Source organism: Microchirus variegatus, assembly GCF_963457635.1.
Source record: "Microchirus variegatus genome assembly, chromosome: 1".
In the NCBI taxonomy this organism is placed as follows: domain Eukaryota; kingdom Metazoa; phylum Chordata; class Actinopteri; order Pleuronectiformes; family Soleidae; genus Microchirus; species Microchirus variegatus.
In genome coordinates this window covers 19974351-19996346 of record NC_139802.1, presented here as the reverse complement: position 1 = coordinate 19996346, position 21996 = coordinate 19974351, and the positions used below count along the sequence as shown (strand labels likewise).

At 41.3% G+C, this 21996-nt stretch overlaps 2 protein-coding genes across 2 annotated transcripts in view; both read left to right on the top strand.

Moving 5' to 3' along the window:
• Positions 1 to 563: 563 nt before the first annotated feature.
• fbl (fibrillarin) lies at positions 564 to 7170 on the top strand. Its single transcript, XM_083890805.1, has 9 exons — positions 564 to 695; positions 2567 to 2713; positions 2917 to 3042; positions 3215 to 3309; positions 3721 to 3891; positions 4169 to 4301; positions 4595 to 4707; positions 4993 to 5138; positions 6210 to 7170. The coding sequence occupies exons 1-9, from the start codon at positions 686 to 688 to the stop codon at positions 6232 to 6234; spliced, it is 966 nt and encodes a 321-aa protein (XP_083746931.1). The 5' UTR covers positions 564 to 685; the 3' UTR covers positions 6235 to 7170.
• Positions 7171 to 7912: 742 nt separating this feature from the next.
• The window catches only part of dyrk1b (dual-specificity tyrosine-(Y)-phosphorylation regulated kinase 1B), a 48695-nt gene continuing 34611 nt past the window's right edge, over positions 7913 to 21996 (top strand). Inside the window, exon 1 of the mRNA XM_083890757.1 lies at positions 7913 to 8681. The gene's annotated coding sequence lies outside the window, so the exon portion shown is untranslated. The remainder of the gene's footprint in view (positions 8682 to 21996) is intronic.

Genomic DNA, 21996 nt, shown 5'->3' with positions numbered 1-21996 from the left:
CTGCCGTACAGATCATGCCTAAATTTTAATCACTTGTTCCTGGTCCGATTGTGGACCATCTGTGACTTTTCAAGTTATGTAGCTAACAGACAGACAAACAGGCACACAAACAAACTCTGGCGAAAACATATACCTTCTGGTCAATAAAATAAATAGTCTTATACAAAATTTATGCCAAATGAAAATAAAATGTACACACTGGACCTTTAAAATTATGGAGGACGAAACCTGACATCAATAAATACAGGAATAAATACATACATAAATAAACACATAAATAAATGTAAAAATAAATAAATACATAAAAAATTCATAATAAAGAAATGCTTTGCATTTGTTTATTCATTTATTTCTGTATTCATTTGTGTGTTTATTTATTCCTGTATTTATTTATGTATTGATATGTCAGGTCTCGTCCTCCATATTCAAAGGAAAGGTAAGATGAGAAGCACTGAGTGATGCTTTTTCACACTCCAGTCCACAAGGTGGCGGTAATGCACCCAAAGCTGTTTGCCCACTGCCATTTAACCACATAAAAAAGGAGGAGCTGTAAGCGCACATGTGTTCAGTCGCACAGTGAGTGTATGTGCGAGTGTGTTTCCGTGAGAGCAGAGACGAACTAAAGTCGGACACAGCAGAAGAGTCCCGTGTACAGCGACCGTTTTACCGACTCATATTCATCAACATGAGGCCAGGTACAGTACATGTGTGATTATGTGTTAATACGGTGTCGTCAATGACGCAGTGAGCGTGTCCCGACATAGCCACCGTGACGGAGCGGCCTACACCGCCATGTTGTGAACCTTCCTCGTGCTTCCACTAATGTGCGTGGATGAGTTTCTCGCGTTTCCATGATACATATAAACTTTGCACACCATTGTCATCGAGTTTGAATCGCTCACGGAGTTTATTTTGTAGCTAATAACGACGCTAGCAACCGCGCACACTCATTCGCGACACGCTGTACACACGTGTTGAGCTCAACGTGCTGTAGCGCGAGACACTGGCCACGTTTCGTTCGACACGAACTCTGTGAAGCATCTCAAAGAATTCGGTGTTTACCGCCTATGTTGGCAATATCGTGATCGATTACCATATTCACACGAGCCACGCAGTCGTTTATTCGCCCCCGTAGCATGTTCTCACGTGTAGTTTTCAATGGCGCAGGAAATTCGTGCAAATGTTAAACTACCAACTCGATTTTTCAAAACTGTGGCGCAATCGCTGGACTGGACCGTTTCCAGAGCAGCAAGGTTGTGCCTATATCTCTAACTATGATTGGGGGGAATGAACACAGTAAACCTGTACTACTAGACCAAGTACCCCATGGGCTGCTTGCACAACTACTATGAAGTAATTTTACACATTTCTTTTGGAGTAAAGTTCATTATACTGAACACGATTCTGGCTTTTTGTCTAGCTTTCGTGCCATACTGCAGGCATATGATTTATCCCACACCAAAGTCAGACAATAAGGTCAGCATCTTGTTCAGTATACACAGCTTGTTGTCTATAGATTACTCTGAGAGTACACAATACAATGGCTTCATAGGAGTTGTGCTAGTAGCCCATGAGGTACTTGGCCCTGCAGTATATATTCCACAAACTGCTTACTGAAGAAATCGAAGTTGGGCATACGGACGTAATCTCAAAGTACACTGTATAAGTAATTGTGCCAATAGTCCACAATGTAATTTGTGTAGAAACAGGTTTTATCACACATCAAACCTAGGGGGAAGTACTTATTTATGCGGAATAACATTATTTTGATAACCAGATGCTGCCACATGCGTTCTCACGTTACCATAGCCAAGTCAGACATGTTTTTATGGTATATGATGTGACTGTGTTCAGATTTAGGTATTCACTCTTTATCAGTACTTCAAACTTAACTGTGTTTTCATTTATATATGTAAGTTAGGGCAGCAACAATTAATTAACCACCAACTATTTTAATAAAAAATTAATTGATTTTAATGTTTAAAAAAAAAACACCTTCGGCTTCCTTAAATCTGAATATTTTTTGGTTTCTTTATTCATAGCAAAGAAATCGTTAGCACTAGTTAGTTATGATAAAACTGATCAGTGTGTGGGATTCAGAAGGGGATATTTACATAAATGAGGTGTCTGGTGTGTAAGATCACCTACAACAGACAGGTTAATTTTATTTCTCCAGAATGACACATTTTAGAGGTTTTTGGTCATCTTCCAATGAGTTGGACATAAGATGGTCCTTTATTCGTCCCACAGTGGAGGAATTTACATGGTCATGTTTCCACAAAAACGAACGCTCATTATCTGCCACTGCAGCTTCTCCTACATGTGTTGTTGATGCTGCTGAAAATCTGAACTTGTTTTAATTATTGAAAAAAACGCACAAATTGTTTATAAAAAAAGTTGCCAATTAATAATCGGATAATCGTTGCAGCTCCACCAACAGCCCTGTGCAGTGATATACAATTCAGTGCTGGATTTTAAAATGATTTAAAATTGATTGCACAGCATCTTTAGGCCCTGTTGATGTTACATAGCCTTCAGCTTCATCTGAAAAACGCCTCTCTTTCAGGGTTCAGCCCTCGTGGGGACAGAGGAGGACGAGGAGGATTTGGTGGACGAGGAGGAGGAGGACGAGGAGGCTTTGGTGACAGAGGAGGCTTTGGTGGACGAGGAGGAAGAGGTGGACGAGGGGGATTTGGTGACCGAGGAGGGAGAGGTGAGACTTGAAAGCTGAATGATCGGAATAATGAGTGTTAAGCTTGTGTCATGAACATACCTGTAGCTATAATATGGTGTGTAAGTGGTTTGGGTAAGATCTTCATTATTTGAACAAGATGTTCTAACTCCACCAAACAACCATTCGTTTCACCATGGCACATGCATTGTTTTGAGCAGCTCTAAGAAAATGTCTCTCTTCAGGTGGTTTCAGATCTCCAGATCGTGGAGGTGGATTCCGGGGCAGAGGAGGTGGAAGAGGCACCCCAAGAGGAAGAGGAGGCTTTGGTGCAGGAAGGAAGGTCTTGGTTGAGCCACACAGACATGAAGGTTTTTGCTTTTTTCTCATAGTTGTTGTTGTTTAGGAGTCAGCGTAGCTTCTAACATCATTAAACCAAGTGGTCAGCTTCTGTAGGTCTGAATATACTGTAGGAACACAATATAAAGTCATCCTGTCTGACTTGATTTACCATCAATCAACTGACGGTATGTGTGTCCTCAGGCGTGTTCATCTGCAGAGGGAAGGAAGATGCCCTGGTCACCAAGAACATGGTGGTTGGAGAGTCGGTGTATGGAGAGAAGAGGATGAACGTGGAGGTGAATGATGTTGGACAAACTAATTGCTGTGTGACTCGGATTAAAACAAGACATAAAATGCATGTAAACATGTCGGTACAGCTGAAATTGTAGTGCACCAAATTGCTCAAAGTTGGACTGACAAAAGCCACTTGATATTAAATTAAAGGGCCACATACAATTCATGGGGGGCCATGGGTTAGCTTAAAGAATAAAATACTTTGAAGTTTATTTGACTAAAAGGAGGCATATTGCCATCTTGTGTGGAGGCAGACACAATGTACTCGATAACTTGTTTACTGCTAGTATGTTGTATACGAGAAGTGGATTTAACACATTTATATCCCATGGCATTAGTGTTTTGTCACCATGGCTGCTATTCTTAAAGTTGTGTGTAAATTACTTTCTTAAATTCTGGCATTTTCTTTAAAGGAAGGAGAAACAAAGATTGAGTACAGAGCATGGAATCCCTTTCGCTCAAAGCTCGCAGCAGCCATCTTGGGAGGAGTAGACCAGATTCATATCAAGCCAGGAGCAAAGGTCATGTACCTGGGAGCTGCCAGTGGCACCACGGTATCCCACGTCTCTGACATTGTTGGACCGGTGAGTGAGATTTTGAGGATTAAGATTTTATGCATAATGGAGCACATTCACAGGCTGTGGCCTCAGAAATCACAATGTCACCCATCAGTATGTTTATGATTTTGTGCAGTTAAAAGTGTGCATTATAAAAACCTAATTACAAGGTTTATATAAAAACCTTGTAATTAGGTTTTTATACCAGCAGAGGGTGCACATCAACCAGTATAATTTTAAGTTGAGGGAAGCTAATGTAATGCAAGTTGACCATTTTTCGGAGGGTAACTGTTGTCTTTTACAGGAGGGACTAGTTTATGCTGTGGAGTTTTCCCATCGCTCGGGTCGTGACCTTCTCAACGTAGCAAAGAAACGCACCAACATCATTCCGATCATCGAAGATGCTCGGCACCCTCACAAATACCGCATGCTTGTTGGTAGGTACCCCTAATCTGCCAGTCTGCTCACAGAGTCCACACACCTGATGTGACCTAAGACAAAATTTTCAGGCTGCAGGCCAATTTCTTAATTCAGATCTGAGGGGTAGGAATCCTGTTGCACTACAGCAGTTGGGCTCGTATAGTGCGAGGCCGTAGATGCTTAGACGTGTTGCTAGGTTTTAAATGAACAGGTTTTTTCTGTGTCTAAACTACATAGTGTTACTGTGTGAAGAAGGGGGCCAATACTGACCGAAGACGATAACACGCACACTCATGCTCTCTCATTTTAGGCATGGTGGATGTGATATTTGCTGACGTTGCCCAGCCTGACCAGACGAGGATTGTCGCTTTGAATGCTCACAACTTCTTGAAGAATGGCGGACACTTTGTTATCTCAATCAAGGTACGTTTATGTCGTCCCGGACAGAACTCGACACAAAGTACAGGACCTGCTTACCATGTGGTTAAGATGATTGACGATGACGACACATTAGCTCGAGATGATTGTTCTAAGAATGTCGCATTTATAGTTTGGTTAATGTGCATGCCAGTATGTTTCAGACAATTGCAGAAATGAGCAACTGAATTAAGGTCATTAGCTCTGAATGTGTGGCAGTATTCACTCTGAGCTGCTTCTGCTGAGGTCTGTTTTTTGTTTCTAATTGTCGTTTTATTTCTTAAATTGTAGGCAAACTGTATAGACTCGACAGCGGCTCCAGAGGCAGTGTTTGCCGCAGAGGTGAAAAAGATGGGTGCTGAGAACATGAAGCCACAGGAGCAGCTCACACTGGAGCCCTATGAGAGGGACCATGCGGTGGTGGTGGGCATCTACAGGTATACCAACTTAAACCCTGCTCTATCCAAAACACAATGACTTGTACAGTGACAGGTATTCATTAAATGCATGTAGAACTTTTATCTACGAATGTCTGGTACAGCTTAGTCTGAAAGTATTTTAACCTCTTCATGCAAACATTGCTGGCAATTACTGTAGTATGTATCTCCTATGACTGCTCTTGGTTTCTTTGATTGAAACAGAGCAGCTTTTACTGGGTTAAAGGACTCCCTCTGGTGGACAATTGCGTTATATTCTTACCATGTATGTGACCTAAAATTGCTCACTTTGATTGGTTAAATGGCAGGATTGTGATTAAAGGACACAGCCTGTAATGTCTGGCCTTGTCTCACTCAGTCCTGTGTGTTAAGTGACAGTGCAGCACAGTTCATTTGTTCTTGCCTCTTGTAGAGTTTATATCCAGTCAACTTGATTGGTTTTGCTTTTATCATTTTAACCTGAGTGTTTGTGTGTTTTGGATAGTTTTGACCCAAGTGCCGGGTAAAGAAATCAACAAGCTCAAACAAAGTGATAATCTGGCTAATGTAATCCTGCACACTTGCACATCTGGGATCTCTTTAAGCTTAATGTGTATGGTCATATCACAATTTGCATTATCTCGTGGTCAGATGGTAGATATGAGTTGACCATTTCATGTCAAACTGATATAATCGCACTAGGGCTGCAACGATAAATAGATCAAATATCACCGAGTTTGATAATGGATTTGCGCGTTGAAAGCTGCTGATTTCTCAGTTTCTTTAATGTGAATATCTTCTTGCTTCTTTTCTCCACATAAAATAGAAATCATTAACTGATTTGATTTTGGTTTGTGGACATACGAGACGTAACATAATTCCCTGGTTTGGTAAATGCTAATTGACTTTTCTGGACCAAACGAGTAGCTCCATTGATCGAGAAAGTGTTGATGAGTTAAAGGTAGCGACTAAGTTTATACTGCACTCATATTGGTTGTTAACTCGAGTCAATGTTGCAGTGTCACCAAGCAATCCCTGCTGTATATGTGCACTTTCATTTATGTTAAAATGCTCCTGTCTTTCTCCCCTCAGACCTCCAGCAAAACAGAAGAAATGAAGTGTGGATGGAAACGTGGGGAAAAGCGATTTCCCATTTGCAACCACCTCCCTTTTTGATTACTGTCTGTTCCCCCCCCCCCCCCATGTCCACATCTACACCCGCCTGTTGGTAGATTTCTGCAGTGTGGAAGCATAACTAGCACTTGGAGTATAATTTGGCTGTTCCCTTTTTCTTATTTTTGGACCGTTAACCGACCAACCTTAATCCTGGACAAGTGACTGTAGAGGAGTTTGGACGAGCCAAGAGCATGGGGCAAGTGTTTGTAGCTCAAGTCCAGAAATATAAAGGTTCACATGCAATCAGGAGTTTAAAAAAAAAGTAAAAGTAATGTATGCAGCCAAGTTTAAGAGAACTAGTAGCTTTCTACCCTGGGAAATGGTTAAACTGATAATATAAACATTGATTTATAAAACTTTATTATTCTATGTAGTTACACATTTGCTGAGGGTACCACATGCTTCAAGTATATAGTCAATGTATTATTTTATTATCTTTTCACTTCTGTGTTCTTATGCTTTTCTTATTCTCTTCCTCTTCCTTTCCTCAAGAGTGCCTCTTTCCCTAGATTGTTGGGTATATCCCAAGTAATTCACATGTCATACCCCAGATGACTGGTATTAACTCATTTAATTGTCTGAACTTCTGTATGGTAAAATACTTAAGGTGGTGCACATGTAGAGCTTCAGATTACAACAAATCTACACCTTGTTTGGCAAAGAACCATGAATGTGGATCTGTTTTTAGTGGCGAGGAGTGGTCTCTGTACAAATATAGAAAGTGACTTTTTCACCCACACTTGTAATTTGATACCAGTATAACTTTTGTGTTGACGGACTATGAAACAAAAGTTGTGGATATTTTACAACATATGCTTGAATTTTTCTTTTTGTTGACAAACCCGACAACTGTTCTAATAAAATGTTGTTTTTTTGATTATAACCTTTGGTTTGAAATGACTGAATTCACGGTCTCTAGATATCTAGATACATGCCAGTGTTAACAGAAGCATTTGGTGGAGATAAAGATCCGGGTTCAAAATCAACTCGGGGTTGACTATTTTACCCTTTAAATATTAGTTTTATTTTATTAATACCTCCACTAAAATGAGTATTATTGGTACCGCATTCTTGTTGACCATTTTGTTGGGTAGATGGACAGGTAATAAATTGACTGGGTGTACCAAAAAGTTTAGTTGGTTGGGTCAAAAATGCAGAGCTTGAATTGTTGGTAATTTGATTTACAACCTCCCTAACTGCTTAAATGTCAAATAAGAGTTTTGAAAGTTGATAGTATCGATCGAATTATTTATCAAACAATGGATCTCGGGACTGACCGGTTCACAGGTTTCGAAATGTAAATGCCAATAACGGTAACATAGCTGGATTACTCTGACCTCTAATAGGTAACGTTTTGCTCCGGTCATTTCAAATTATGCGTATGAAAAGGCTGTCTTAATCCCCACGCGACAAGAGTGCAACGCAATTCGCGAAGCATTTCACTCCACAAAATATCCTAATTTACATCAGTTTGCGTGTGATATAATCGCGCTGTCGCGCTTTATTTTTAAGGGGTAACTTTTGGAAGTTACTCGTAAGAACTGCCCGCGATGGATTTGTTTTGGCAGCCATTTTGTGGGAAAATTCACTGGAACGCGCCGGGCCATACTCGCCTGGTGTCGGGAGTGCGCTCTCAATGCAGCCCCTCTCTCCTTTGACCGATATTAACATCACGGAGGGGCTGACCGGCACAGAGCTAGCTGTAGCTGTGTGAATGTGTGCGCGTAAATACGTGTAGTTTCTCCGTAGCGTCTGCTTGCACTGTCCGTCGGCCACCCGGCCGGCCGTTACCCGCAAAGCAGCCTGCAGTGTGCGGACTGTCTTCCTCCAAAATTCCAATGGCAGAGTTTTATTAGGCAGCTAGCGTGCTAGCTACGAGCTAGCAGGCTAGTGTTAGCTTCTTTCCTCTAAATTAATTTAAAAAGAGCGGACGGGCTTGTGGAGCCGGCGGATCCACTCCGTAAACGAAGGTGGTCTCTGGCACAGCTGTGAATAAACCTCGAACCACTGAAGTGAGTGTGTTGACCAGATTTTTTTTTTTTTTAAAGAAAAGACTGAACCCTGAAGTGCCCGTGGCTGAGGCGGCGAGCTGCCCACCTCCCCTCAGGCACGGCTAGCTGTGCTGCGCCGGCGATCACTTACCATCGACAAGGCGCTCTCTGAGCTCAGGGAGACTAACGTGATTTTTTCCTGGAAACTTATCTCACTTGGGGATTTTTTTTTGTTTTTATTTTAACCGGCAAACGATTCTGCACCATCCTATTTGGATTTCTGCTGTGAAAGAAGAACGATTGAGCCGGGGGAGGGGGCTCGGTTCGTGCGGACAGAGGGAAATAGGGGTTCCGAACATGGCTGCTACGCGGAACTTGGTTCGACACACCGCCTGAGGTAAGGCATAAACGGCCGGCATTTTCCCTCCTCCCTCCCCAAACTATCAAATGTGATTTTGCAGCTCGTTACTTCTTTTCCGTGTCATGTGTGAAATAGAGGCTTGGCAGTCGATATGAAGCAACAGCATTGTGTTTCTCCATCCATCCCTGCGTTATTCGCCCCTGTCAGCCGGCCTCGTGTCCCCATTCCTTTGCCACTGCCGCTCAGATGGCTCATAGGTTTGAGTCATGCTTCCACTGTGGAGCTGCTGGGCCGTACCGGACATTAAATGCTTGGCTGGAGTATCTACAGTGTTACCCCCTCATTCAGTGGCTTTTACTATGTCCTCCGGCCCCCCCGTCCTTCTGGTTCAGCTGGTGACTGAGGCGTTTTCAGCCATCTGGTGGGTTGACTGAGGGTTGGATTGGTCATTAATAGGCTAATGATTGATGCCACCAGTGTGCGTGTATCCGGGCAAGTTTCATTCGCAGCGGCGTCGCTACCTGTCTTGAGTTAAAGCACGACACCGAAAAGGGGGGGGGGGGGGGGTTGAAGATGCCGGCTGCATAAAACGGAGGGGAGATATGACATGAATGGATGTGTTGCTGCATGATCGAGGCGTGTTGCCGATCCTTGTTGCTTATATCCTGTTGGCGATGGCGATGGCTGTAGGTGTCACAGCAGCAAGCCACGACCCCCCTCCCCCCGACTGTCCTCTGTAGATCTGCAACATTTCATCTGCCATGGCAGGTAACGGTAGCCACTAGCTTAGCTACCGCATCAGCCCCAGCCCCTACCCTGCTCTCTAGTAGAGAGACATGAGTTCAGTTGCCGGGAGATGAATGCTCCTGGGCAGGGAACAGGACTGTGGAGAGACCGGAGCTGATGCACAGCCGGTCCAGAACGTCCCCTGTCTCTTTGTCCGTGGCTTTTTTGATGCCTTCTTCTGTCGTTCCTCAACAGTAGATGTTCTGGTCAGATATTGTGACCGATTTAAATAATAGTCTTTGCCACAGATGCAGTTCCCCCACCTCCACACCCACCCAGCTGAAGTTAGGTTGCTGTTTTCCCCTCAAAATGGACCTCTCTCTCTCCCCGAGTCAATTCTGCTTTACTCAGTGATTTTTTTCATTCAAAATGTGTCTTCTCAAATCACACTTACCACAGTCTAGGTTTGATCGGAACTCTTCAGTGACCGATCTGTGAAAAAGGCCACATATAAGCCATTAGCGTAATATTTTGGATGAGAGAAAGGACACATCTCATCAGAGAAAAGCTTAAAAAAAAAGAACAATGAAGATGTGCTCCCTGGAAATGTCAGGTTCCTGTGGAAGTGGGCCTGTATTCAAGGTGTTTGCATTTCCATTGTGCTACAGGTCTCGAGTAATGTTTGTGTGTGTGTGTGTCATGTTACAGTAGATACAGCAAATACATTTAGTTTGTGCTGACTGCCTGTGAGGGCTGTGAGCTCTCTTCTTGAAACATGTTCTAACTGCATCTGCTCCTTAGCTACAGTCAGCATATGAAACACACCTGATTGTAGCCTGTGGATTAGCCTCTTTCCACCGCACTGTCATCGTGTCACCACTGCAAGCATGTACAAAAAACCCACTTGCATTTACCATCTGCAGATATCCTTATATATATTAAATGCATCTCCTCCAATATTTGTTGCTGGACTTCATTGTGTTGCAAGTTATACTTATGCTCTCCATTCCATCTCTGCTTTTAGTGCTTGCTATGAATAAGAACAGCAGCACCAATAAGTTGGTGGAAACCAGGACAGGCAACAAATGTTAAAAAGGTTAAATCTTAAAATCTGAGAAGGTACCATCCCTGAGACCAAGAGAATGAAACTGCTGGATCATGCTGGCTTGATGCCTCAAACAGTGAACCACAGTGCATTGCTGTGTATATATAATATTATATGCTAAAAAACTATATGTAGGCTTGAGGTTATGTGGTTCTCTGCTGATAATACGAGCTATATATTTATTTATATATAAAAGTGTGTTCCTTTTTGGAAAAAAGAAAAGAAAAGAAAAAAACAATCAAAAAAAAAAACTGACTCGTAGAACCCGCAAAATATTTCCAATGTGCCTGGACTGTTTGTTTAAGCATAAATGGCAAATAAAAAACTTGAAACTTGAAACTTAATGTGTGACACAGTTTGATGATGTCACAGGTGTGAGGTGTTCTGGGAAGTTGATTTGCAGACGGTATTGAATGGAGGACTTGTTGCTGGGGCTCCAAGAGTACTTAAAGTTGTGAGTTGAGCTTCAGTCAGGTTGCTCCTCAAACCATCAGCACCAGCCAAAATGTGTTGAGATAAATCGGTCAACGTGAGGAAGTGAAACTAACGCGATCATACTTTCTGCCCTGTCATCCATCCCTAGCCTCTACAGTCGTGGTAATCGGTGGTCAGCGTACTGAACGTGGTAATCGGTGGTCAGCGTACAGAACACTACATTGGCTACCTAGCTTTATTTTCTCACATCTGCTCTCTGTCCGCTCTGATGTCTCAGCTTCATATGATGAAGAAATCATTAATTAATTTTGGTTTGGGGTGAAAATGGGGCATTTTACTGCATCATTTCAAGGTTTGAGAAGGTTTGGATCAATGTTTTTCTGCATTTTCTGACATTTTGTGGACCAAACAAGAACATTATTATTTGAGAAAGTAAATGACAAATTGTATAATGTCAATTTAAAAACGAGTGAATATGTTATTGAAGATTTGTTGAACAATCATGAGATAATTTCAGTCAATTAGTTGTTGATTGTTCAACAAATCTTCAATAACATATTCCATTTGTTTTTAAATTGACATTATACCAAAGTTTTGTCAAACTGCAGCACAGTTCGTGTCACAAAATACAAAAGGACTGAATTTATGTTTGATTGAGCTCTCTGTAGAGCGTGGATAACAACAACGTGACAATGATTCTGGCACTGATTAATAATCCGTTGATTCTCTTCTCAATTATTCAAATAGTTTAGTGTATAAAATGTTTTCGAAATTTGCAGTTTGAAATGACAGATGTCAGCATCACATTGACTCGGCTATAAATAATTGATCTGAATTCTTGATTCCGAATGAAAAAATGTTTTTATTTATTTTTTATTAATTTTGTTTGTATTACATATCTTTCATGTGTTGATTGTGTGATTATTGGTATGAAGTTTAGTTTGTCATTTTCTCCAGCCAGCTGTTCAGTACAAACGCAAGATTGGATATGACAAATTCGACAATCGACAATGTCCCACTGAGTGCCCCTGGTGTCCAACAAAATCACCACACTAAATCCTAAAATGAAAATAATAACCGAAATGTTTTTGTATTCTATGACTTTTAAAATAAAACTCTTCAGCTAAAGAATTGGCCCTAAGCGTCACTGTAACTCATCTTGTTGGTGACGTGAGTTAGCAACAAGTAGAGCCAACATTCAACTAAGACTGCAGCACGGTTTCCAAAGTTACCAAAGATACTATTTCTATTCAACTTTGGTTGTATTTTCTACTGAAGGAAAAATTATACTGTGATACATATTGTGTTGAATTTAGGGCTGGGCAATAAGTGACTGCCTGATTGACTGACAAAAATGTGAAAAAGACACTCTGTAACACAGCTGTATAACACGGTGTGGTTTTGTAGTTCAGCAGGAGCCAACAGAGAGGTGACTCGTCACTAAACGGTCAGCTGATGCATTTAATTACCTTTTCTATAAAGGCAATTAGCTTTATGCAGCTTGGGTTTGGCTGCCATTACACATGGCACCGTTTCTGCCTTCCCAGTCAACAAAAAGTAAAGAAAAGTTTCACGATGTATTTCAATCTGCCGTCAGCCTCCTCCGAAGATGGAGCATGTTGCACACGCTTGATGAAGTTTCCTGGTGTAGTTACGTTTTAGGAGTAAATTCTATTTCTGTTGAGTTGTTAGCTAAAATAAATTGTTGCAGGGTCATAGAATTTTAAACCTAGTTAATGTAAATGTGGCATCTTGAAGTGTTCCAGTTCTTATTAAGCCATGCAGGTTGTGAGCCAAGCCATGCCCAATGTATACTTCTGCGTTAAGTGCTCTACGTAGGTTACAGAGTAGGGATGGGAATTTCACAAATTTTTAGAGTCGATTGTCGAGGTCCACGTGTCAAATTTTTTGTCGCTTTTTTTTTTTTTTTTTTTTTTTAACATCAGCAGCAACAGCAGCAACGTGGGGGTGTAAACTATTCTACACTGTACTACTTCATTTTAGGTTCAAAAACCTGGCTGTAATGTCCAATATTGACCATCAGAACAGCGATAATAATAATAAGTGGCAAAAAAAAGAAAAAAAAGCGGACTCTCCGCTGGTACGCGTGTGTCGCCACTCGCCAGACGGCTCAGGCTTTTGAACCTGCGCTCTTTAGGTTTCCACCAGAGTGAAGTACAGTGATCCTGACTGGGTGAGATGCCGTCTTCATTTAGCGCTTGTGTTATGTCCCCCACCCCTGTCCTAAACTTAAGCGCAACCTCGTTCGCACTGCACACACATGCTCGGACACGCACAGCCACTCGAGAGAACGAGCCGGTGACGCGCGCATCATCATGTAAGAGCGCAGGGTGTCTGGACAGCAGGCTCACCTTTTCGTGCACAGCTTCTTTAACCTCCATGGTCGTGAACTTTACGTGTTTGTGACACTTCGACTTTTTTACTATAAATTTTTTTATATTTTTGGTGCGCACGTGTCGATTGTCGATCGTTTTGTCGCCAAAAAAGTCCCATCCCTATTACAGAGACCCCTCTACGTCGGCGGAGAGGCTGTCGGAGAGTCTCTCTGTCGTCGCCGGGTTCACAAAATATTTTTTACGTGTCCGTCACTCGGTCAAGGGACAACCGAGATGGCAAGGGCTGCGATTGGTCCTCAGGACAGGCCGAGATAACACTGCTCTGTGCCGGCCATCGAGCGTTCACAGAGGCGGAGCTGATCACAGCCGACAATGTCGCTGCCAAACTATAAATACGTCATATCTTAATACACAAACCACAGACTCTAAATGGCTAATTTCTCGCCTCAAATTATCTTAAAACTGCGTTCCGGGACACAGTAGATATTTATTTCAGATGAGAAACGGCCACTGTTTCAAAGTTACTCAGCTGCAACAACAGTCTTTCTCTCTCGTAAGCCATTGCTCACTGTAGCCAGAAGCACAACAACCCCTACTGATCGGGCAGGAAATCAGAAGGCTCCGACCACCATTGGAGGGGCTCAAAGTTTTTCCAACCGGGGTTTGAACCCAGCAAGAACTCGGGCCTTCTCTCGCAAAGGGTGCTATCCACTACACCAACCGTGGGCACAGTTACATCTGGCCCTTTGACCGTAACCATTACGCTGATGTGGCCCTACCCCTGCAGTAGATAATACCATAAAAGACCTACATTCACTTTATCCGACTTTAGTTAAAAGTGTTGAATATATATATATCTATATCAGTTAACCCATCAGCTGACCGTCATTGTTTGTGTTTCGTGTCTCTGGTCATGTCTACGTTTCATTGAATCCAGAAAAGCAAAAGTTTCCTTGTGCGGTTGTAACAGTGTTGCGAGTTATCAGAGCAGATATTGAAAAGTTCTCCATTTTCTTCCGTATCTAGATCTCCCCATTGTTTAAGTCGTAATACTGGTGGACTCATTCATTTAAGTCGCTTTAGTGCATGATGGTGGGCAAGCCTAAGGCTTGGTGGCCATTGGAGGTCAGCAGAGTTGTCAAACCTTGTCTGAGAGCTTCGTTTGAACTAATTCCATGTAGGGCTGCAACTAACGATTGTTTTCATCGATTATTCAAGTACTTGTTTGGTCTGAAAATTGTTTACCAAACCTGGAAATGATGATGTTCTCGAATGTCTTGTTTTGTGTTTTTATGATGTCTTTGTTGTATGGAGCAAAGAAACCATAAAATTACATTTATTTTAGTTTAGAAAAAATAAACGATGATGATGATGATTCACCGATCATCAAAATAGCTGACAATTAAGTTAGTAATTGGTTAATAATCGATTAATGGAATTATCATTGCAGCTCGAAATGTATGTACTTTGGGGGACAATTTTCTTTAACGTAAATGTTATACAATGTTAGACAATTTGCAGCAATAGATCTGTGAAAATCTCTTTAATAGCCAAGCAAAATAACTATGAAAATAAAATATCTCAGCGATACACAGCAGATAGGGTAAGCTGAACAAGGCAGCTTTGCTCTTTTTATTGGCGGCGGAGTGCCATTGTTTAAACTTTAGACAGGAAACTCCAAACAGCAACAGTTCTGTTTGGACTCTAAAACCATGCTGCTCATGCTGCAACACCTTATTTGATTTAAAATGGTTTTGCCAAGGTAAAGAGATCAATGTCTCTGCAACACGTGAAGGTCAGGTTTCCCCCTCAATGATATGGATGAAATGATGTTCAATTGTTGGCTGTCAACAACATTATATGACAAATCCTCGATCGTCGTGAAAAAAATTATCTCAAAAGAGTTTTAATGGCAACATTTACTACTGACATGTCACACTTGCCAACTGTGCTACAGAAAGGAGGTGTGTGCGCATCAAATTTCCTCATTGTCATTTAGCAGGTACCTTAATAAAGCTTTAATTATTTGAAATTACAGTGTTGAATTTATATACAAGTTAAGACAAAAGAGAACCAACTACCTGGAACTTAAGTGCAGAATGGGGCAAACACAGTCATTGAAAAGCCCTTTATTTGATATTGCACATTTGTTGTTTTTATGATTACTTTCACGTATTCTTTCTATTTATTTGCCTGGTTGTATTTTTTTCAAATTTGTTAAACACCTTGTAACTTTGTTATGAGGAGTGCGGGTACAGTTGATCATTGTTACCGACCCTCGTGCTCTCTTGACCGAGGTCATTAAGTGTTCTGCCAGGTGAGCTGTCTGGTGCTCCTCATTTAGTTTTTGTTTAGCAGTGGCTGGAGTCGATGGTTTTAACCCCGATCCTGAGTTGACAGAGCAGAAAAGTATCCTGTCAACGTTTGGTGAGCTTTCGTGTTGAGCATGTGACACTCAAGTCCCGCAATCCTTCATCATTGCATTGATGGTTGGTCACTCATCGGTGTTGTAAGCGTACCTCTTCATTTAAACCTTTCACAGGCCCAGTGACAGGATGCTGAATTTACTTGAAACTTATTTTGTAAACAAGTTATTCTTCAGTCAACCAGTGATGGACCGTCCCCTGTGCTGAGTATTTGGTCAGTAGATACACAACACACAAACACGCTCAATGAAAGGATTCACAATCACATCAGCCATCTCTATGCCAACATTCACAGTAACAATGAGAAAGTGAGAGACAATTATGCACATGAAGAATTGACATTGTGGCATATGCAGGGACCAGACAGGGAGGTCATCCAGTCATTTTCTTCCTGTTTGAAAGTTACCGTTTGTGTTTTGACAGGGTCAAAGTGATCAGGTATGTTAGTGTAAAGGTTTTGTGGTGTGTGGTTGTGTGAGATATTAAAGCTCCCATAGAGTGGTCCTATCTCACATATGTGAGTTATGGAGGTCTAGTATTTACATACATTAACTTGTTTTTATGGTCTAAAACCTCCTAGTTGCTGCAAACGAGCCGATAGAAATCTCTCCTCACTGAAGCTCTCGTCAGCTGCGCTGTTTCAGACTGAAATCTCATCCCCAGAGGACAGAACTGTGTTGTGATTGGCCAGCCAGCATGAGCTTTCCCAACTGTCCTTTTATTGGCCAATTCCTGGAAGTGACGTAATTAGCACATCAGCTCTCAGAAGCGTAGCTCCCCCCTCTGGAACAGTGGATGTACTGCTACTCATTATCAAAACATTTTTTAAACAATGTTTAAAAATAGCTTGGTCACGACTCCCCGCCACAGTCCCTTTTATGCCTTTGACCCAGAGTCAGACCCAGAGTCAGAAGACACTGTCGCAAAGTGAGACACCTCCACAGCAGACGTTCTTCTTCTTCTGGGGGTTAAAGGTACGCAACCGGATGTACCCAGTACTAGTGCCACCACAGTCCAGTTCATACTCAAACAATTGTCTACGTCAGTTTAGTGCTTAAAACACATAATTCTCATATTCTATTCTAGTAGTGGTGATTTTTCTTCTTCTTACTAGTGGTGGGAATCTTTTACTATCTCACGATTTGATTGCGATTTTTGGGGCTATGATTCAAAACGATTTGATTCATGATGATTTCTGCTTCAATCTATAGGTGTGCAAAGGATCATCTACTCCAGTCTGCTTTTGCAAGACAGAATGACAAATGGAGACATTAAAGTGTCTTTTTCAGATTTATTAAGTTTTAAACATTTATCCATGCTTAGATGGAATTGTTGTGAATGTTGCATAAAGGTAAACATTCTCGATGGTTACCGTCTTTTTCATGGGATCTGGACAAGTGTTCCTCTGTGCACACAAAAAATTTGGCAAGTTTGTGGTTAGGTAAAGCTTTCACACCTACAGCATTTGGTGCGCACCAAAAGGTTTGGTCCCTTGGTTTGGTTCGTTTGCGTAGGTGTGAATGTAATCTCGGGACTTTGGTGCGCACCAAATCAACCGGTCCGAGACCTGCCTGAAGGGGTGGTCTTACTTTGGTGCGGTTCCTCTGATGTGAAAGCAACCAAACCAAATGGGACGAAACGGTATAGTTTAATGCATTATGGATATGAGATGCGATACGGGATTACCCCGAATTTCCACTGGACGCATCAGTGCCGCGGTTTTGCGCCGTCCTCTTCCCAGCGTCAATCCCCACCGGGCGTGTTACGCTGCCATGAGCGCTGCCTTAAGAGCCAGCCGTATTCACCGAGCCAGTTATCAGCTCTGGTGACCGTGGTGTGTGCGTTCTGCGGCGTGATGTTCCGCACCCGGAGGAAATCGGGGGTTAGACTGGTTCCGGTGCTGATGGTCTCTGCGGCCTATTTTGGTTCTTTTAGAACTATGCATATGTGAAAGAAAACCGTACCCACGTCTGTTTGCTACATTGCAACATTGGTGCAGACCAAAGCAATCGAACTATAGGTGTGAAAGCGCCCTAAGAAGGGCTTTATTTGAACGGTGACACCTTTTAATGGCGACAAACAATTTTGTATCAGTGTCTAGCCATATTCCATGTTCCATATTCCGGAGATGGTGGGAGCCTGCCAGTGTGTTATATCTTCTTTAAAGGCATCGTCTTCTTCTTCTTCTTGTCTTTTGAGTTTTTACACAGTGCGCAAGCTTTATGCACACCATCTGTGTCTTTTTCTGTTTTCGGTGTATCGTTACACCGCCACATACAGGCGGTCAGAGTCAGTTTGGGGGATTTCATGGACATTTCTTATGGTAATGTGGTGTTTACGATAAACCTCTCGTGAATGAAAAAGATTGCCAAAGTTCTGGATCGGGCCTTAGAATGCACTCAGGTGCACATTCTTAAAGTTATAAAGTATTTAATAATCTTCTATAGAGAAATTAAACTATTGGCTCACTGTCCGTCTGGCATGGAGCAGAGAGACAGTGATCAGTTGTTTCTCTGAGTCCACCACGTAATTTGTATGAAATGTCATCCATAAATTTGAGCGATTTCTTTTATTTTGCTACTTATGTGTTGTTGTTTGTGTCAGTACGCTGACACTATTCCACACTGTTTTTGTCATTTCATTTGAACAGTACGCATCCTCACAGTAATTTAGGTGTGATCGTTGAAAGCAGTTCACCTACCTGAGGAAAAGTGAGGAAAGGTTTGAATGTTGTTGATCTTGCATTTACTTATATTTACTTCTAGTTGTTTATTTTTTGTTTTTTTTACTACTCACCCTTAATTTGAACCCTAATCCTTACCGTTTATCTTATTTTAGATCAAAGTCGTCATACTGAAGGCTGCAAACGATCACAGCATTTGAAGGACTCCGTTTTTGGCAGTTTGACAAAATGTCAAATGTGAAATCTAGTGTTAGACACACACACACACACACACACACACACACGTGGTCTCATAATATGAGGAATTCATGCAACTTGTCTGCTGAAAAACCATATAGTCTAAACATTAACATAGCAGTCAGTCGTGTTACAAACATACCATAGTGATAGAATTGACAACCACTCTGGTCAAAGCTCTCTGCTTTTTGTCTTTCTTCAGGTCCCCCCCCCCCGTCTCTCTCTCTGAGAGTGCTGGTAATTTGGGTGAGAGGGTTGTTGCATGTTGCCCCTGCACCTGTCCTTACTTGGACTCTATTTCTGGGGTCTCACACTGAAACTGACTGTGTCTCGCCTGGCAACAGTGCCTGTATATATTACAGATATAGTGTGTGTGTGTGTGTATATATATGAACTCTTGCTGTTACCACAAATCAACTGTATTAAATGTGACATGTTGTCGGTCTGACGTGTGTGTGTGTGTGTTATCAGTGATGTGGGTGGGTGTCTGTTTTCAAGTCGTCACCTGTACTTTGCTCTGTCTTCGATGTGTCAAAAAGAAGTCGGACTCGTCCAATGACTGGATTTTCAGTCAGAGGAATTCTCGTGGGATCCAGCTCTTTATGACTGTCTACAAGCCTCACAAATGGCGCCTCCATGATGCTTAATTTCTTGATTTACGTCTCCCCAGCATTGACTTTTAATGTGTTTTTCTCAGTTCAAGAGCACGAGACTCTTACTCTGTGCCGGGATCAGACCACACGGTATTTTTGTTTTTCACGATGGTCACCATGTCCGATTATCAATCACAGTGTCACGGATTCTTGCCGTGTCTTGTTCTGGGGGACTGGCGATAATACAAGCATGACCCCTCGACCAATCATCATTCACGACACTGCGCAAGTTCATAGGTTATCGGGGGGAAGCGGGGGCAAGGAGTTGTCAATCATTACTCACCGGTTTGCTGAAGTGCCTCCACTTTCTCTCGCCAACATTCTGGTGGTGAAGTGGGATACTACAGGACCCTGTGCAGGGCCTTTAGAGCTGCAACTCCAGATTATTTTCTTGATTAATCGACTATTTGTTGGTTCATTTGCAAATTATTATATCTAGTTATGGTTATTATGGAGCTGAAAAATCTGAAAACTTGGTTTCATTATTAAAAGAACACCGAATAATCGATTATTGTCCCAGCCTTTATGCAGATGTCCACATAGATACAGTTGTCGTGTCTGAAGAATGAAACCACCGTGTGCCGTCTTTGACTGCTGCACACAGCTGGTCCCAATTCCTGCATGAAATGGACATGAAGGTCATATATTCAGTTTGGGAAATTTTTTTAAATATTGAAACCAGACCCTCAATTCTGGCACTAGAGAGTTTGATTGAGCACCACTGTTCAAGATCACTGGTGACTTCAGGGTTCCGGTCCTTTTTGAAATGAAGTGAAAAGAAAACCTTGAATTCCCCAAAAGTGCCTTCAAATTTTGGGCCCCGTACACAACTTTAGAGAAGTTTAGGATAATCTGAAACATAATTTTGGGAGCTCTAAAATGCTATTTTTGGAAAACAAGTCCCTGAGTTAAAAACAAATAATCTCAAAACGCCACCCTTGCATTTCTTTTGTGTATACAAACAAATGTGCAATTTACGAAAAAAGATGATCCCACCTCTGTAACTAGCCTTGACCAACTCCCCTAGCATATATCTACTCCAGCGTTTAGGTGAATGTCGTAATTTTTTTTTTTTATTATTTTTGCCACAATGGTGTGCATTTTTGTGAAAACATGTTAAGAACAACAAATTGCATACTTCTGTAGTTTCCGTGTGGATAAGACTCAAAATACTTACACGCATTCTACCAATATGTGTTTAAAAAGTCTTCTTTTCTTACCGTTTGAATGTCCTGTACGAGTATTTTGTTACGTCTTTTTAAACAACAGATGTTCTTGTATAATACACACCTTGTGTGTGTAAGATGTAACAGTCCCGGCAGATTACAGACCAAAGGGATGAGGATGGTAGAAGAAGCTGTCATTTTATGCCAGCATTTTCTGGGTTCATGTTCAGAAGTCAGATTAGGGCTGAAACAATCACTCTTTTAATCGATTAATAAATTAATCGTCAATTAATCGGTTTGAGTGTTTTTTTGAAGAACTGAAACAGATTCTTCAGCTTATTAAATGTGAGTATTTTCTGGTTTCTACATTTTCTGAAATTTTCTGGACAAAACGATAGCTAGATGAATTGAGAAAATAGCTATCGTTATGATATCGTCTACAGATATACTTGTTCCTGGTCCCATTGTAGACATTTCCTAAAAATTTCATCCAAATCCGTAAGCAACTTTTTGTGTTATGTTGCTAACAGATAGACAGACAATCTCCGGCGAACACATATACCTCCGGGCGGAGGTCAATCAACAGATTAATTGATTATGAAAATAATGAAATATAAAAAAATCAACTCTTTCTGGGTTAAAGTAGTATTCCATCAGTGGCTGTGCATGGCAGCAACTCAACCCCTAAAAAAGTTGTGTGTTGAGGTCGGATTCTTAAAAAAGGTCCTGACCTCTAAAAGTCTTCTCAGTTTGTGCTGTACATTCAGGGATTGTCCTGCAGCACTTTCTCAACACTGTGACCTGAAATGCAAATATTGACTGCAAGGGTCATGACTTTGACATGATATTGGTGTAAAATCCTGAATTATTTTACAACGATTAGACACACAGACAGTGGGTAAGCAGGGAGTGAAAAAAGTGATAAATAAAGTAATATTTATTTATTTTAGGGCTGTAAAATAACGATGATTTTTCATAATCAATTAATCTTTTCATTATTTTCTTCATTAATCAAGTAATTGTTTGGTCTGTGAAATGTCAGACAGTGTTGAAACGAAACCACAAACCAAGAATGATTCAGTTTTAAAGATTTCTTTGGTGTATGGAGCAAAGAAACCAGAAAGTTTTCACTTTTAAGAAGTGGAAAAACCATTCTCGTTCCCATCACTCGTTTTAATTACAGAAAAAAACTCAAACCACTCAAATCGATGATAAAAAAATAGTTGTCGATTTATTTATTAATCGGATGACCGCTCGTCCTGCTAAAGTTACGGAGTGTTGCTTTAAGAACTGTGCGAGAAGAAGCAAATAAAAAAAAAACTTTTTGATGATTTCTTCAAAAACCAAACACTCAAACTAATTAGTCGATGATTAAAATAGTTGAGGATTCATTTAGGAATCACTTCATTTATTCAGCTTTAATTAATTTGCCATGTTACGTTTGTAAGGGAATTAGTTACCGGGGTTATTTGAAGAAAGTGGCGTCTGTCGATTATTTTATTGATTGCTCGAGTCAGTGTTTGGTCTATGAAAAGGCAGACAATGTTGATTAATGTACACGTC

Excerpts from the sequence above, each read along its gene's own strand:
- fbl (XM_083890805.1), top strand. Across the intron at positions 3,043-3,214 it reads TGAGCCACACAGACATGAAG|GCGTGTTCATCTGCAGAGGG; the intron begins GTTTTTGCTTTT and ends GTGTGTCCTCAG. Across the intron at positions 4,708-4,992 it reads ACTTTGTTATCTCAATCAAG|GCAAACTGTATAGACTCGAC; the intron begins GTACGTTTATGT and ends CTTAAATTGTAG.